The 14,679-nt window shown below is 42.0% G+C and overlaps 2 protein-coding genes across 2 annotated transcripts; both read left to right on the top strand.

Annotated features, from left to right (window-relative positions):
* Positions 1-2,067: 2,067 nt before the first annotated feature.
* On the top strand, positions 2,068-4,813 carry hspb7 (heat shock protein family, member 7 (cardiovascular)). The gene is made up of 3 exons (XM_028410128.1): positions 2,068-2,435; positions 4,155-4,279; positions 4,347-4,813. The coding sequence occupies exons 1-3, from the start codon at positions 2,270-2,272 to the stop codon at positions 4,524-4,526; spliced, it is 471 nt and encodes a 156-aa protein (XP_028265929.1). The 5' UTR covers positions 2,068-2,269; the 3' UTR covers positions 4,527-4,813.
* A 473-nt stretch (positions 4,814-5,286) lies between these two features.
* Positions 5,287-12,906, top strand: zbtb17 (zinc finger and BTB domain containing 17). Its single transcript, XM_028410126.1, has 15 exons — positions 5,287-5,646; positions 6,659-6,910; positions 7,060-7,239; positions 7,382-7,720; positions 7,848-7,937; positions 8,048-8,322; positions 8,616-8,758; positions 8,843-9,143; positions 9,244-9,331; positions 9,553-9,669; positions 9,760-9,880; positions 10,855-10,985; positions 11,084-11,347; positions 11,508-11,597; positions 11,858-12,906. The coding sequence occupies exons 2-15, from the start codon at positions 6,706-6,708 to the stop codon at positions 12,286-12,288; spliced, it is 2,775 nt and encodes a 924-aa protein (XP_028265927.1). The 5' UTR covers positions 5,287-5,646; positions 6,659-6,705; the 3' UTR covers positions 12,289-12,906.
* Positions 12,907-14,679: the final 1,773 nt, after the last annotated feature.

Raw genomic sequence — 14,679 nt, forward strand, 5'->3', positions numbered from 1 at the left:
TCCAGTTCATCACAGTGGGATTTGTCCCTCTGTTTGTAACATTATGTAACATCCAGCAGCTGAAAGACCAGAGCATTAGAGGTGTGTGTCAGTGTGTGAGATCTATGTGTGGGCCAAAAGGAATGCACACACAAAGACACACATATAGAGGTGACTCAATGTCACTCGCTGGGACAACATGGATTAAACTAACCACTGGATCAAATTACTTCCGTCTGATGTTTATTCCTCTCACTGTGTTGTCATTTTGTTCTTCCTGTGTGTCAGTCCAGGTTTTCCTGCAGTATTTAGAGATCTAGATGAAATGAATGTATTCATGTATTCCTATTGCCAATGTGTAAATGTATTGTCATGTATGTTAAACAAAGAGACCTTGCCTTGAGTGCAGGTTGTCTATAGCTGCCTGTAGACTGATATATAAGTGTTAAAGACTTGGAGCAGATGACTCAGGCTTGAGACTGGACAATGGCATCTAATTCATCCAGACTCCTGGGGCTGATCTGGCAGCTACATTGGCTAGCTCAGTGTTTGCAAATTACTTCATCCACTAAAGTTACGACCCATGCAGTGTTAAGTTACAGCTAGCTAAGGCTAAGATTACTTTGCATGGTGGCTAATGTTATTAGTAACAAAATACAAACATTTATTCTATTTGAACCTCCTAAGACCCACCGTGTCTCTGTGTCTTTTTAATTTGCAGAAAAGATCACAGTTTGTGACCAGGCTAGTAACTTCTCTTATGATGAAGTTTCCTCCTTTTCCTCCCAGTGATACTTCAGTGCACACACACCTCTGTTTGTTGGTGGGTTTTGAGGAGCTCATCATAATTAAACTCAAACACAAGAATTCGTCCTCACACTGGTTCATTTGAGGAGTTCTAACATTCCTAATTCCAAAGATCTGTTACTGATCTTTCATCTAACCATCTAATTGTTTTATAGAGCAACTTCATCAAAAACACAAAGGCCACTATGAAGCAACAATATTCCTGCTGTTACTGGGGAGGGCAGGAGGCTCAGTGTGCTTCTTGGTAGGTAGGTGGTGAGTTGCTGGGCTGGATTTAGACCTTCAGCAGGGGCGTCTGTACTGATAAGACTAGAAGCACAGTGGCGTCATTTGTAATGCTGTGCAACCATTCAAACTGCAAAAATAAAAGCAGAAAACCTTCAGCATTCAGGAGTGTCACTGACTGAGGTTTAAATGAAATCAGCAATGTGTTCACATGATGAGTAGATTACAGGCATCCTAGCGCTGACTGAAATGACAAAGCAGAACACAAACATGCGACGTCAGAGGTTCCAGAAATGGATTTTAACAGATTATCTGTCAGCAACACTAACTGGAAAGAGGAGCGGTGAGTGCTTACTAATCATGATGGGCTGTGCTTTCTGTGCAGATATTAATAGCCACAAAGCAATGGCACTACTAAGTCCCCTGCCCCCACTGATGGCTTTGTTTTCAAGCACATTCTTTCCATCTTTGATTTGTTCTTAACTTGTCCTGTGAGTGGCGAGGTGAGGCTCCTATTCTACTTTTCAGTTCACTTGTCTCTCTTTGTTCACCTCAGCAAGCGGTAAGCAGCATTCTCATGTAACATTTAAATAATAAACAGATGACTTGAAAAGGGAATCCAAATATCTTTCTAATGAGATGGAGCCACGCTGTGAAGACCCTGACTGTATAAGAACCATGTGTGGCTCCAATTTCAGGTCAAAGATCTTGCACTGAATATTAAGAAAGCAGAAGAAACAGACAGATGGAGCGATGGAGCGCAGGGGGAATTATAGAGACGATAGGGAAGCTATTTCAGGGATGGTGTGTCTGGAATGACAACTGTTGTCCCCCTCACCCCCTGCTCTTTCTCTACCTCTCTCTATCAAATCTCTCTCTCTCCCTCTCTTAACCTAAGGCCCTTCAATACGCAGAACTTTTCCAACCACAGATCCTTCCCTCCATCACTCTGTGCGTCTCATGATAAATATAGAACACTATTACCCTTCCCCAGTGAGCTGTGACACGTGCCACCTCCCAACCATGCATGGGCCCTACGGTATATAAGTGCCATGAGTGACTTGCTACAGGCGAAAACAAGTCATCTCATACACAACAGAAAGCTCAAACAGACAGAAAGGGGAAGAAGAAGAACACATGAAATAATAGAGGTGTGTTTTATTTTTCAGTATTTAAGCATCTCAGGAGACTCTCCGAGCAGCTCTCTCCGCCTCCTCCTTCTCTCCTCCTCCACCTCACCCAGCACACACAGACATCCATGAGTGTGACCAACTCCTCTGCCTATCGATCGGAGCGTAGTTTCCACCAGACTTCATCCTCAACCTCATCCTCTGGTAACCCATACATGGAGAAGAGCCGGGGACTGTTTGCTGAGGACTTTGGCTCCTTCATGAGGCCTGGGAGTGACGCCTTGAGTTTTTCCAGTAAGTTGGAAACACATTTGAAGCTCTAAAATTAATTTTGTACACAAAAAAGGCTTTAAAAATAAGTTCTGAGAAAACAGTTCTGACCATAAAGTAGATTTATGCTGCTGCTTGGAAGCAATAAGTACAGAGTGGGTTTTTTTCCGCATAAAATGCTGATTAAAAAAATGTCAGAGGGGAAACATCAAGAAGTGGAGTGCTTGATGCGTGTGTGGACTAATGTTCTTTTATGTAACACTGTGGGCATGGACACACTGCACAGTTTTCATAGAGCTTGTTTTCTGTGTCAGGCTGTTTTAAACGTGTATGTGTTTAAAAACACAATAAGGTGCGTCGTTCCCCTTCTGGCTCAGTAATGTGTTCAACTGGTGTGAACTGCTGTGTTTCAGGTCACTGCTGGTGCACACAGACGTGTGAATGTGTGACACCTGACCTGTAAATGGACTCTCAGCATGTGTGTGTCAGGGGCACTGCAGAATTGCTGCTGTCCTATAAGTAAAGCTCAGAAGCTTGAGAGTAGGTGCAGCTGTATAGAGAAAGCAACACACACACACAAGGCTGGGAATGCTGGCCTGCCTGCCAGCCAGCAGTATGACTTCACACACAGAGTATCTGGGATGACGCCTGAATAAGGAATGACCAGATGGTTGCTTGGTGACCACTGTACACACACACACATAATCAAACTATCCTCTATCTGAAGTCAGAGCTAATATAGCTCACAGACACTCATTTCCAGGCTGGTGACGTGTGTGTGTGTCTGTGTGTGAGGTCACACATTACCACAAAGTCCTCCACTGATTCAGTGGAGACACCAGTTCTGTCTCTGCTTGTGCTTAAATTAGTTACGCTAAATTATATACCGGTAGCTTATACTATAAAGCTTCTAACTTCTGGGATCTAAATTTCTAACCATTTCTGTTTTTATTTTCTATTATGAAACTTTTTAAGGGGACAATACTAATGTCTAGTCTTCTAATTAGAATAAGTAGAAACTCCTCCTGGTGCACTAAAGTTTGATTTATGCTTTTGATGATACCCTAAATATGAATACACATCTCCTCCATCATCTCGCTTTTCTACAGTGTAGTAGGTCAGTGTTGCTCATTTATTCTGAGACAATCTTCTCAGTTCCATTTGTCATTGCAAGTGATGTAGATGATAAGCACAACTATAACAACTATAAATCTTCTCAAATGGAGATTTAACTTTTTCTTAATTAAAACTTCCAGAAAGAAAAAAAGAGGTATTTTTAGTTTGTCTTAAGCCAAAATCTGAAATCACTTCCTAGCTTTAGTTACAGCCTGCTGTGCTTTGGTAAGGACAAGCAGAATTATGACAGCATTGCAGTTAGACAAATAATCCAGCCGTGTTTGTGGACACTGAGCTCAACAGCCTGCCATGCAATTACCTCCATTTAGACAAAAATGTGTTTCTCTAAACTACAGACACATCAACAAATATTCAGCTTTGAAGTTAAGTTTAAAATACATGGATGCCCATTACAACACAACTATAATATTTATTTAGTTTTTCCATTAAACAAAAACAGATAAATGAGAGCCTGTAATCAGCTCTTAATGAAAAACTTATTGCAAACAATGTGTTTTTATGCTTCTTTGCAAGTAGAATAACAATTCAATTATCAGGGAAACTGAAAGAATAAAGATGCATGTTCACCATGGGATCTAATTTCCCTTCGTCTCTTTGGGGTTTCAGGGGGAGCTGGAAACATCAAGACTTTAGAGGATTCCTACCAGTTCACAGTTGATGTGCGAGACTTCTCTCCTGAAGATGTCATTGTCACCACCTCCAACAACCAGATAGAAGTCCATGCAGAGAAGGTGGGCTGCGTTTATTTATTTACAGTCACATTACACAAAACTGTCTCTAAAATTCTGTCTTTCACAGTTGGCCCAGGATGGTTCAGTGATGAACACATTCACCCACAAGTGCCAGCTTCCTGAGGATGTGGACCCCACCTCAGTGACATCATCATTGGGTGCTGAGGGGACCCTAACAGTGCGGGCACGACGACAACCGGCCAAACATGAGCTTGTACAGACCTTTCGCACTGAGATCAAAATCTGAAGAGGGACCCACTAAGTTTTCCACCACATCTGCCACTTCTTTCTTATTTTTCATGCTACTACCTGTATTTCACTGACCTCATTCAGACACTCTTCTCTGTGCTTGATTAAAACATCCACCTTCCATCACTGCAACCTGCTGCTGATCAGACACAACAGCTGATCAACTAATCATGTCACTCTTGTTCTCAAATTTAACACACCCTTCTAAAAATTAGTTCTTCAGTCTGAATAATTTATTGTGTATTAATACTTGTGTGAATAAAATGATCCTGCTTTGACAATAAACTTTCTGTTGTGTGAAAATCCCTTGATGAAAATATCACAAAATATTTGATGATATTTTGATATCTGATAAATTAAATGTTACTGTAAAGTCTTCCTGGCCTAACAGACCTGCTTTCCTTACTATACGTCCAGATGGAAAGGTAGGTAAACTGTCAGCACCACAAGCCTGACTGCTCTCAAAATCAATACAAAACTCAGTTGGCATTCAGCAAATGTAGACTATAGAAGCTGATTCTGTTCAGTCTTTTATGTCTGGCAGCATAAAGCATCCTTTCTTCCTCTCACAAAAAGAATTTCGAAGGAGCCATTACAGTCAGATGATTTAGATTTCTTTGTCATGTGCCTGTAATTTAGGTTACGCCACTATATGTGTGCTACAATACTGCAGTGATATATGATGTGCTACAAGAAAGCATACTCTATAAATAACATTTTAAAAGACAAGAATCTCACTTATAATAATAATAATAATATCTGCCTTTTTGTGTTGCGTAACGAGGCTGTCACCTTTATGACTGTGCAGAATAGGGTTTTATGCTATAACAAAATAAATGTATATTGTATCACGTAACTTAGACTTATTGCGCCACCGCGTGGACATTGTTAACCCAGCAACTCTTCGCATTGCGCATGCCCGTTTGCACGTTGTGGTACATCCGGACGGTCCCTATCAATCGATCAGAGAGAGGAAGATGGCGGTGGATAGAGTTAGCGGGGTACGATCGATCACCGAAACACTCGATTGGGTTTGCTTTTCCTAACTGAGTCAAACATCTCTTAACACCCTTCGGGGCAGCAGCCTGAAGCCGGAGTAAAGAAGAAACTAGAAAGAGGTAATATCGCTTTTAGCTTTTGGTATAATGGCGAGGGGAGCAAGCTAGCTGCGAAAACAACAAGAACAGGAGAGAGGCCGATTCGCTTGCCCGCCATCTTGTTCCTACAAGCATGTAGACACGCTAAATTAATCCCTGATCACGAAGCTACAAGGATGGAGGAATTGTAATCGATATATTGCACTGTCAAACTAAACTGTCAACACGCGCATAGGAACATAGGAAGTTATAGTTATAAAATGTGTGTACGGCCTCTAGGACACAGTTAATAGGTTAGTTTGGGGGGGTTCTTTGGGTAATGTCGCAGCTTATTTAACTAACGTCACAGCTTGTTATGTTATGATGCGTATGGTATTTTGTCTGGATTTTATTGTTTCAATGTCTTTTTAATGGTTTTATTCCTACCTGTATTTGTTATGGTGTCCTGGAGGAATAAAGTGTTGACATAAATGAGTCCACGCTACCATCAGCACTACCCAGACAGACTTACTACACAAATACTTTTCAACAGTACAAACCGAGACGTATCTCCAAGTGTATTAATACAGGGGATATGTCTAAAACACATGCAGCAGGGAGGAAAAAATGTTTCTTGTCTATTACAAGGGAATAGTAATGAATAGAACAGAATGCAGAGTGAAGTTTTAAACTGTGATCAGATTTAACAGATACTGAAATGTTGGGTTTCTTTTACAACTACAGCACATAATATTACAAGATTGAGAAAATTAAAGAGACAATAATAATAGTAATATTAACAATAAACAAACATCCTAAAAAATCATGATTACAAATTTAATAGTTTATGTTCTTAGAATTTTATTAGTATAATTGTTTTTAACAAAACACTCACATGTCCTACACACTGGAATGATCACATTGGTCAATATGTTTTGGGGAAAATACAACTGACAGAGAGGCCTTGATAAACAAAAGGACGATAAATGAGAATGCTAAAATAAAGAATTCGTCAGTCTTCTGAGCTCTATCACATGTGATGTTTTATCCACAGAGTTTGTGCCTGGGAGTCTTTTATCCCATCCTCAGGCCTCCAGGAGTATGGAGTTCCCTTGGCACAGCTCAAAGGTTCTGGAGCAGCTTAACCGACAGCGGAACCAGGGTCTGCTGTGTGACTGTACCTTTGTTGTGGATGGGGTGGACTTCAAAGCCCACAAAGCTGTGCTGGCGGCCTGCAGTGTGTACTTCCGCACCCTCTTCTTGGACCAGAAAGATGTGGTGCATCTGGACATCAGTAATGCGGCAGGTAAGGTTAAGTGAGGCTGTGCACTAACTTATCTGTCTCTATGCAGGTAAAGCTGCATGTATTCATATAATATGCAAAAAAATGCCTAGTTCATTAAAAGTTACTGCACCACACTTGTCTAACCACATCTCTTGTGATTTTTGTCACAGGTTTGGGTCAGGTCCTGGATTTCATGTACACTGCCAAGCTGAGTTTAAGTCCACAGAATGTAGAGGATGTGCTGTCTGTTGCTCACTTTCTGCAGATGCAAGAAATCGTAAATGCATGTTCTGCATACCAGACGATGTCTAGTCCACCTCCATCCGTTATAACACTAGATATTCCTGCTGGTAAGTACACCAGTTCCCTTTATCAGATAGAGGTTTTAGTGACATCTAGCTTTTTAATTAGATTCTACAATAGATTGTGAAATATGCATCTAGCAATTTGCCATGATGTTGTTTTAATTGCATTGTTTTCTTTTCAAAACAGATGCTAAAGCAGGTGAAGTAAGTCAGAAAGCAGCTCTTGAAAATCCCCTGTCAGAAGTGCCATCTGAGGCGGAGGTGTGTCCTCCTCCTCCTTGCCCTCCTGTACAAGAAAATGAGCCCATGCAAAGTCAGCCTGAAGCAACGAACAGCATCTCTGCTGAAATGCAACAAACTGTTTCTCAGCCTAACCCTACCAGGACCCCTTCGGGCCGTGGACGACCCCCTAAAACCACGTCGCTTTCTGCTCAAAAGAAGGTATCTGTTAAGAGGGAGGAAGAAACTGCTGTCCAAGATGCACCTGCATTCCAGGATGACCTCTCTGATGCTGACTACACACCCAGTAATTACATTTTAAAAGTTTACTGACCTGTCCAATTAGCTTGTGCCCTCATGTGTGTAAATGGTTTAATGGTTTAAATGGTTTGCATAACCAGTGTTAAAACATTTGTTTGTTGTATTATCTACAGAATCACAGTTAAAATCTGCTGGCAACTCCTCCTATATGAGCTCTCGAGGGAGAAGGATTAGAAAGCCTCCTCGACGAAACTTCCCACCCGGTCAGCAAGTCACGCAACTGTTTAGTTAGAGACAAACCATTAGGTTTTAAAAATGTGTTCCTGAAAGCTTCTATTACTAGTCTCAGATCTAGACTGTTTTGTTTTGGCAGACAATGACTCAGAGGATGAAGGCCCGTCAAAGATCAAAGCTGAGAAGAAGGTGGCTGAGCGAGCGGCAGCAGAGGTGTCTGAAGAACAGGAAGAGGAAGATGACTCTCTGGAGGCTGATGATGAAGGGGAACTTGGAGAGGAAGATGATGAGATCAGTCAGCAGGATGGAGAAGTCAGTGCATGCTCAGAGAGAGATGGGAGATCAGCTCAGTCATCGTCCATGAGCAGCCGATCTGAATCCAAGCCATACAGCTCTGTGACACACAAATGTGAGGTGAGAAATACCAGTATAGCTGGGCAAGGAAAGTGACTGAGTACATATATCGTTATGTCGGTACATATATTACATTGTGTAACATTTTAGCAGAATGATCCACTGTTAGGCTCCTTCATAATTTGTGGAATTGTACTGATATCTGCAGAGACTTGGAAGCTGGTGTCAAACATGAAAATATTCGTAACCTGTGAGCTTTCATGCAAATCTTGGTGATGTGGGGAGTTTTATGCAAATAGTGTGTTAATTTTTGCATCAACTCACCCCTCATGATAAATTTCCTTTTTTTCTAGGACTGTGGAAAGAAATTTACCCACACAGGTAATTTTAAGAGACACATGCGTATTCACACTGGAGAGAAGCCATTCAGCTGCCGGGACTGCAACAAGGCTTTCTCTGACCCTGCAGCTTGTAAAGCGCATGAGAAAACACACAGGTGAAATACTCATTTATGATGACATTACTTATTTCTGAGCTCCGTTAGGTCCATGTCTGAAGCTGATGTGTTGTTACCTCCTAGCCCTCTGAAACCATACTGCTGTTCTACTTGTGGAAAGAGCTACCGCCAGATCAGCCTGCTCAATCTGCACCGCAAACGTCACACAGGTGAAGCACGGTACAGCTGCGATGTGTGTGGGAAGCTCTTCACCACCTCAGGCAACCTGAAGCGCCACCAGCTGGTGCACAGCGGTGAGAAGCCGTACCACTGCGACTTCTGTGAGAAGGCTTTCTCTGACCCCACCGCCAAGATGAGACACCTGGAGACGCATGACACAGAGAAGGGCAACAAATGTCCACACTGTGACAAACGCTTCAATCAGGTAAATTATTGTTTAGAAAGAATTTTCGTCTCTGTGGAAAAGCCTGAATGCAGGTATTTGAGTGAAAATCAAGTCATCACATAATGATTTTTGGTTTCAGCTGGGAAATCTGAAGGCACACTTAAAAATCCATATCACAGATGGGCCTCTCAAGTGCAAGGAATGTGGCAAACAGTTTACCACTTCAGGTAAAAGTTCTCATCAACAGTGATTGTAAAAATTGGTCAAAGAGTACCAAACATGTATCAAAATATGCAGTAGGTGTTGTTTGCTCTCCATCCCAGAACTATTATTGTGCTATAGTTAGCTATTGTATCATAGCTACTTCTAGTTCTTGGGCTGTTATTTAGAGTGGGCGTGACTTTAAACCATTTGCTCTAACCTCTATGTGACGATGCCTGCTTTTTAGGAAATCTGAAGAGACACCTGCGGGTTCACACTGGGGAAAAACCGTATGTGTGTGTGCACTGTCAGAGAGCTTTTAGTGACCCTGGAGCCCTGCAGCGACATGAACGCATCCATACAGGTACTGGACAAGCAGATAGATGGCAAAAATGTTCTTGTTTTAATAATAGCTGCTACCTACACTAGTGAAACATTATTTCATATGTTACAGGGGAGAAGCCCTGTGTCTGTCTAATCTGTGGCAAGGCTTTCACCCAGGCCAGCTCCCTCATCGCTCATGTCCGCCAGCACACAGGAGAGAAGCCCTATGTATGTGATCGATGCGGCAAAAGGTAAGATATATATATGTCACGTCCACAGCTCGGGCGGTTGGGCGGACGTGCATTAAAGCAATGGATTAATTTTAATAATTAAGGTGGAAAATAAAACCACTGGCAGGCGGAACTCAAAGGTATTTATGTTTTTACTCACGGTTGTGGCGCAATACAAAAAAATAGGTTTTCAAACAAAAACTCACAACCAAGAAAATAAAACTACCAAAGATATGAAAAAAAACCAAGCAGGAACCCTGCTGGGAAATTAACATTGGGAAAAGAGCAATCTAAGGAGAACACAAAACTACTCAACTCAAGGGATTATCACAACTATACAATAAACTAAAAACTACTCTAACAGAGCGAAACACACACAAGGCACAAACAAACTGAAAACTACTCCGAAGAGCGACCCACTCAACACACTAGAGGACAGCACAGCTCGGCTAAGTTACACACAATATCCACAGAATAACTCGTATTCTTTTCACACAGTTCACAAAGCACGGGGGAGAACAACCAGCACACAATACACAAACCAAGTCTCTCTGACAAGTTCTCCCCGCAAAGCGAAGTCTCGCGTGTCCTTTTATACGAGGCCTTGTCGTCATTCTTGTCACATTGGTCCATGCTCTCCCAGACGAACCAATTAGGACGGTGTGTCGCAGGTGCAGCAATTTGCATACGAAAATCACACACTCAATACGGCTCTGAGAACGTCACTCACTCCCCTCTTATGGACCTCAGGGGCCGTGACAATATATATCGATACTGCATAACAGGCTCATGTTTTAGATTCCTGCAGCACTGAATCCAACGTTGTCCACCTAGGAATTCTGGAAGAATTCAAAGCAAAAACAGAGGAATAAGTGTTAAGCTTAGGATGTTGGCCATGCCTTGCTATAGAGGCAGGAGAACCACACGTTACATGTGTGGCCTACTGAAAAATGATCTGACTCACCATGAAGCTCATCGATATTCTCTCTGAACAGATTTGTGCAGTCAAGTCAACTGGCCAATCACATTCGCCATCATGACAACGTCCGCCCACACAAGTGTCAGATGTGCAATAAGGCGTTCGTCAATGTGGGAGACCTGTCTAAGCACATCATCATTCACACAGGTAAGGAAAAAAATGTTGTCAATTAAACAGTTTTGTCTGTTACTCCCACAGCTACTTTCAGGCAACCTTTCAGCTTCTTCTCTCTGTTTTTATCTCAGGAGAGAAACCTTTCCTGTGTGATAAATGTGGTCGAGGGTTCAATCGTGTGGACAATCTGCGCTCCCACGTCAAGACTGTCCACCACGGGAAAGCTGGTATGAAGCGGCTGGTGGTAGCTGGTGGCAGCACAGACGATGGGGCTGATGGGTGCACTGGAGCATCCACCTCTGACAGTGAGATCAACATAGTAACTGTCACCACAGAGGACATTGTCGCCCTGACAACAGAGGCCCTGGCAGCCAGTAGTGTAGCTCAGCTAACAGGTCAGACAGCATCTTCATGTTCAGGGTTTTTTGGGGAAATGTCCTGGGATCTGATATTATCAGTAGCACAGACCTTTGTAAGCAATGAAAGGATGGTGATATCTTTATCATCGTCTTTTTTTAATCCATTTTTCATTGTTTGTCATGTTTCTGTTTACAGTGGTTCCAGTTGCTACTTCTGTGTCTGCAGATGAGACTGAGGCTTTGAAAGCTGAAATAACTAAGGCAGTTGAGAAAGTGCAAGAAGCAGGTACAAACTCACCGATCTCACACACACACACACACACACACACACACACACACACACACACACACACAAGGTTGTTGTATTTCAATGAAATGTATGCATTTTCCCTTTACTTCTGCCCATTTGATGAGGGCAGTGGATGAGAAAGGAGTTTAATTTTGGAAGCCAGAGAGTGAGGAAGCCAGTTTCTTCTTGGCAACTTCATAAATCTTTTGTCACAACAATAATTTGTCTTTGTTTGTCTACTCTTCTTCTGTTCCCAGACCCCAACACCCAGATCTTATATGCTTGCGATTCATGTGGTGATAAATTCCTGGATGCCAGCTCTCTTGCTCAGCATGTACGCATCCACACAGCTCAAGCCTTGGTCATGTTTCAGGCGGATTCTGACTTCTATCAGTACACCGCAACCTCAACCGCAGAGGGAGAATCTGCTCCAACATGGCAATCTACTTCTGAACAAGTCATCCAGGAGGGAGATCTGATCTTCCGTTCCCAGGATGGAGAGGAAAACCCAGAGGGAGCTGGGGCTGGGAGAACATCAGAAGAAGAAGAAGAAGAAAAAGGGTCAGAAGGGGTGATTCATGAGGAGGCGGGGGTAGAAGATCAACAGGTGGAAACCCACACTGAACTCGAGACAGAGGCAAAAGATGTGGAGGAAAAAGAAAACATGGAATGTGAGAGTCAGGTGTAATTAGGCAGAGTAAAGAGTGTGAAATATTGCTTCTAACATAAATATAATTTATATTGAATGGGAAAAAAATGCTGAGACAGCACTTTTACCATACATTCATAAAACTAAAATCTAAAATAATTTCTTTCAACATCTATGATCATAAATTGTTCTACAGCTTTGTATAATTTGTTTATATTTGGACTGAGATGTATAATTGTGCATTTCCCAGCTTATCTGTCATACCTAAACATACAGAAAAACTTCCTGTCTTAGTTTGTTTTAACTTCTGTAAAAAAATGTATCTTCAAGGAGTAAAAATATTTGAACTGTATGTAGTCGAACTATTTTCTTGCAGAGATTACCTACACCAACAAAGGGGGGACCGATAACACATCTTTTTTTCCTGAAGTGAAAAAAGAAAAACATTTATGTGTCTGAACTGGTCCTTTAATATCTGGTGATGATTTTTACTGAGAGCAAGACAGCTTTTACTGAAAAAGTTTTTCTTGTCGTTAATGGGTTTGTGTCATTAGTTTGCCTGTTTGCCTGGGGTAAAAAAATACACTATGAAATATCAGTAACCCTGCTTAGGCTCACTGGAAGTCACCGTCAGCTCAATAAAAAAATGTCAAAGCATTGCACTGTTGTCTTACATATACACAAACACACACACTGCTCAAAAACATAAAGGGAACACTTAAGTATCACCTCCTAGATCTCAATGAATGAAATATTCCAGTTGAAAATATTCATTCATAACATAGTGGAATATGTTGAGAACAAAATAACATAAAAATGATCAATGTAAATCAAAACTTATTCCATGGAGGGCTGGATTTGCAGTCATACTCAAAATAAAAGTAGAAAATCACATTACAGGCTGATTCAACTTGAGTGGAAATTCCTCAGGACAACTCAGAATGAGGCCCAGTGTGTGTGGCCTCCACATGCTTGTATGACCCCTGGGCATGCTCCTGATGAGGCGGCGGATGTTCACCCCCATCTTGGTGTTCTCTGACAAATGCCAATCACCCTGCACGGTGTTGGGCTGTCAGAACAAGCACCACTTGTGGACGTCGGGCCCTCATACCACCCTCATGGAGTCTGTTTCTGACAGTGTGAGCAGAAACATGCCTATTAGTGGCCTGCTGGCGGTCATGTTGCAGGGCTCTGGCAGTGCTCCTCCTTGCACAAAGGAGGAGGTAGTGGTCCTGCTGCTGGGTTGTTGCCCTCCTACAGGTTAGAGCATACCAAAATACCAAAGTGAGCAAAGCATCAGGCAGAAAGGATGAGAACAGAGAAATGGTCTGGCTGCAGAATTGATTTTTTCAATTTGTGATGTGATATGTAACACAGACAGACACACAGTTAAAGGACAAATTGCATGCATTCTGCTTTGATTTTAAGGTTTCATTGTCATTTCTGTTTTAATGTTACTGGGACACTGGAGAATAACAACCATGCATTTCCTAATAGGATTTTATACATATGCATTCACTTCTTTGGGTTATATTTGGCATCACTACAATTATCAGGAAGATCCCTGCACACTGTTATTGACACAAAAACTTTTTTTTTAAACTACTGCAAATACATGAAAATGAGCAGAGGGAGAACACCCCTCCTTCTCTGCTCACTGAGGGACCAGCGCGCCTGATGGTGCCGCCTGCAGGAGCTGCTGTCAGGCCTATCCTGACACCAGCTCTCCCAGACAGGGCTGACCTGGAACTGCTGCTGCTGCGCACATTGGATGTGGGTGGACGCATTGTCACCAGGGTCGTCTCGTTCGTTTTCCTCAGCGAGGGCACCGTGCTGGAGAACCGGTGGAGGGTGACGGACTACAGTACAAATGGCTCGGTACTGATGGCGGTCCTCTGCCGGTTCAATGTCCCTGCCAAGAGGAAGACCAGCCACCGTCATCCACCCCCGAAGCGCTTCAGAGTGTGATGTCAACACACACACACACACTATTTTTATTTGTATTTGCATTTCTGCCTTTTTTCTTAGATAAACAGAGAGAAGACAGACTTCACTAAAAGATAAGTTCATATTTACAGTACATTCTGTGTTTTATTAGCAGTTATACACTATAATTATATATATTTAATTTCAATGAAGATAACATTAAAGTAATCAGACATACAGTCTAGACATTGTTAAAGTGGTATTCTAGTTAGAAAAGGCTGATTGTTAATGGAATATATACAAAGGTATACAGAGCACTTTTTCAGCAACCATCAAGAACTGGCCTGGTGACCCCAAACTTATGAACGGTAGTGTATATAAAGTTAGATTTTATGAGGATTCCAAAACCAGAATACACATTTTATTTGTAATCTATACTTCCGTCAATGTGTGTGTGCCTACATGTCCGTCATGAGGGCTTATAATAAAGCTTTCATCCTATTG

Source organism: Parambassis ranga, chromosome 7 (genome assembly GCF_900634625.1).
Source record: "Parambassis ranga chromosome 7, fParRan2.1, whole genome shotgun sequence".
NCBI classification, from domain to species: Eukaryota; Metazoa; Chordata; class Actinopteri; family Ambassidae; genus Parambassis; species Parambassis ranga.

Coding starts and splice junctions, on each gene's coding strand:
- hspb7 (XM_028410128.1), top strand. CDS start 2,270: ATGAGTGTGACCAACTCCTCTGCCTATCGATCGGAGCGTAGTTTCCAC. Junction 2,436..4,154: donor TGACGCCTTGAGTTTTTCCA/GTAAGTTGGAAA, acceptor TTGGGGTTTCAG/GGGGAGCTGGAAACATCAAG. Junction 4,280..4,346: donor TAGAAGTCCATGCAGAGAAG/GTGGGCTGCGTT, acceptor TGTCTTTCACAG/TTGGCCCAGGATGGTTCAGT.
- zbtb17 (XM_028410126.1), top strand. CDS start 6,706: ATGGAGTTCCCTTGGCACAGCTCAAAGGTTCTGGAGCAGCTTAACCGA. Junction 9,144..9,243: donor GTGACAAACGCTTCAATCAG/GTAAATTATTGT, acceptor TTTTGGTTTCAG/CTGGGAAATCTGAAGGCACA. Junction 10,986..11,083: donor GCACATCATCATTCACACAG/GTAAGGAAAAAA, acceptor TTTTTATCTCAG/GAGAGAAACCTTTCCTGTGT.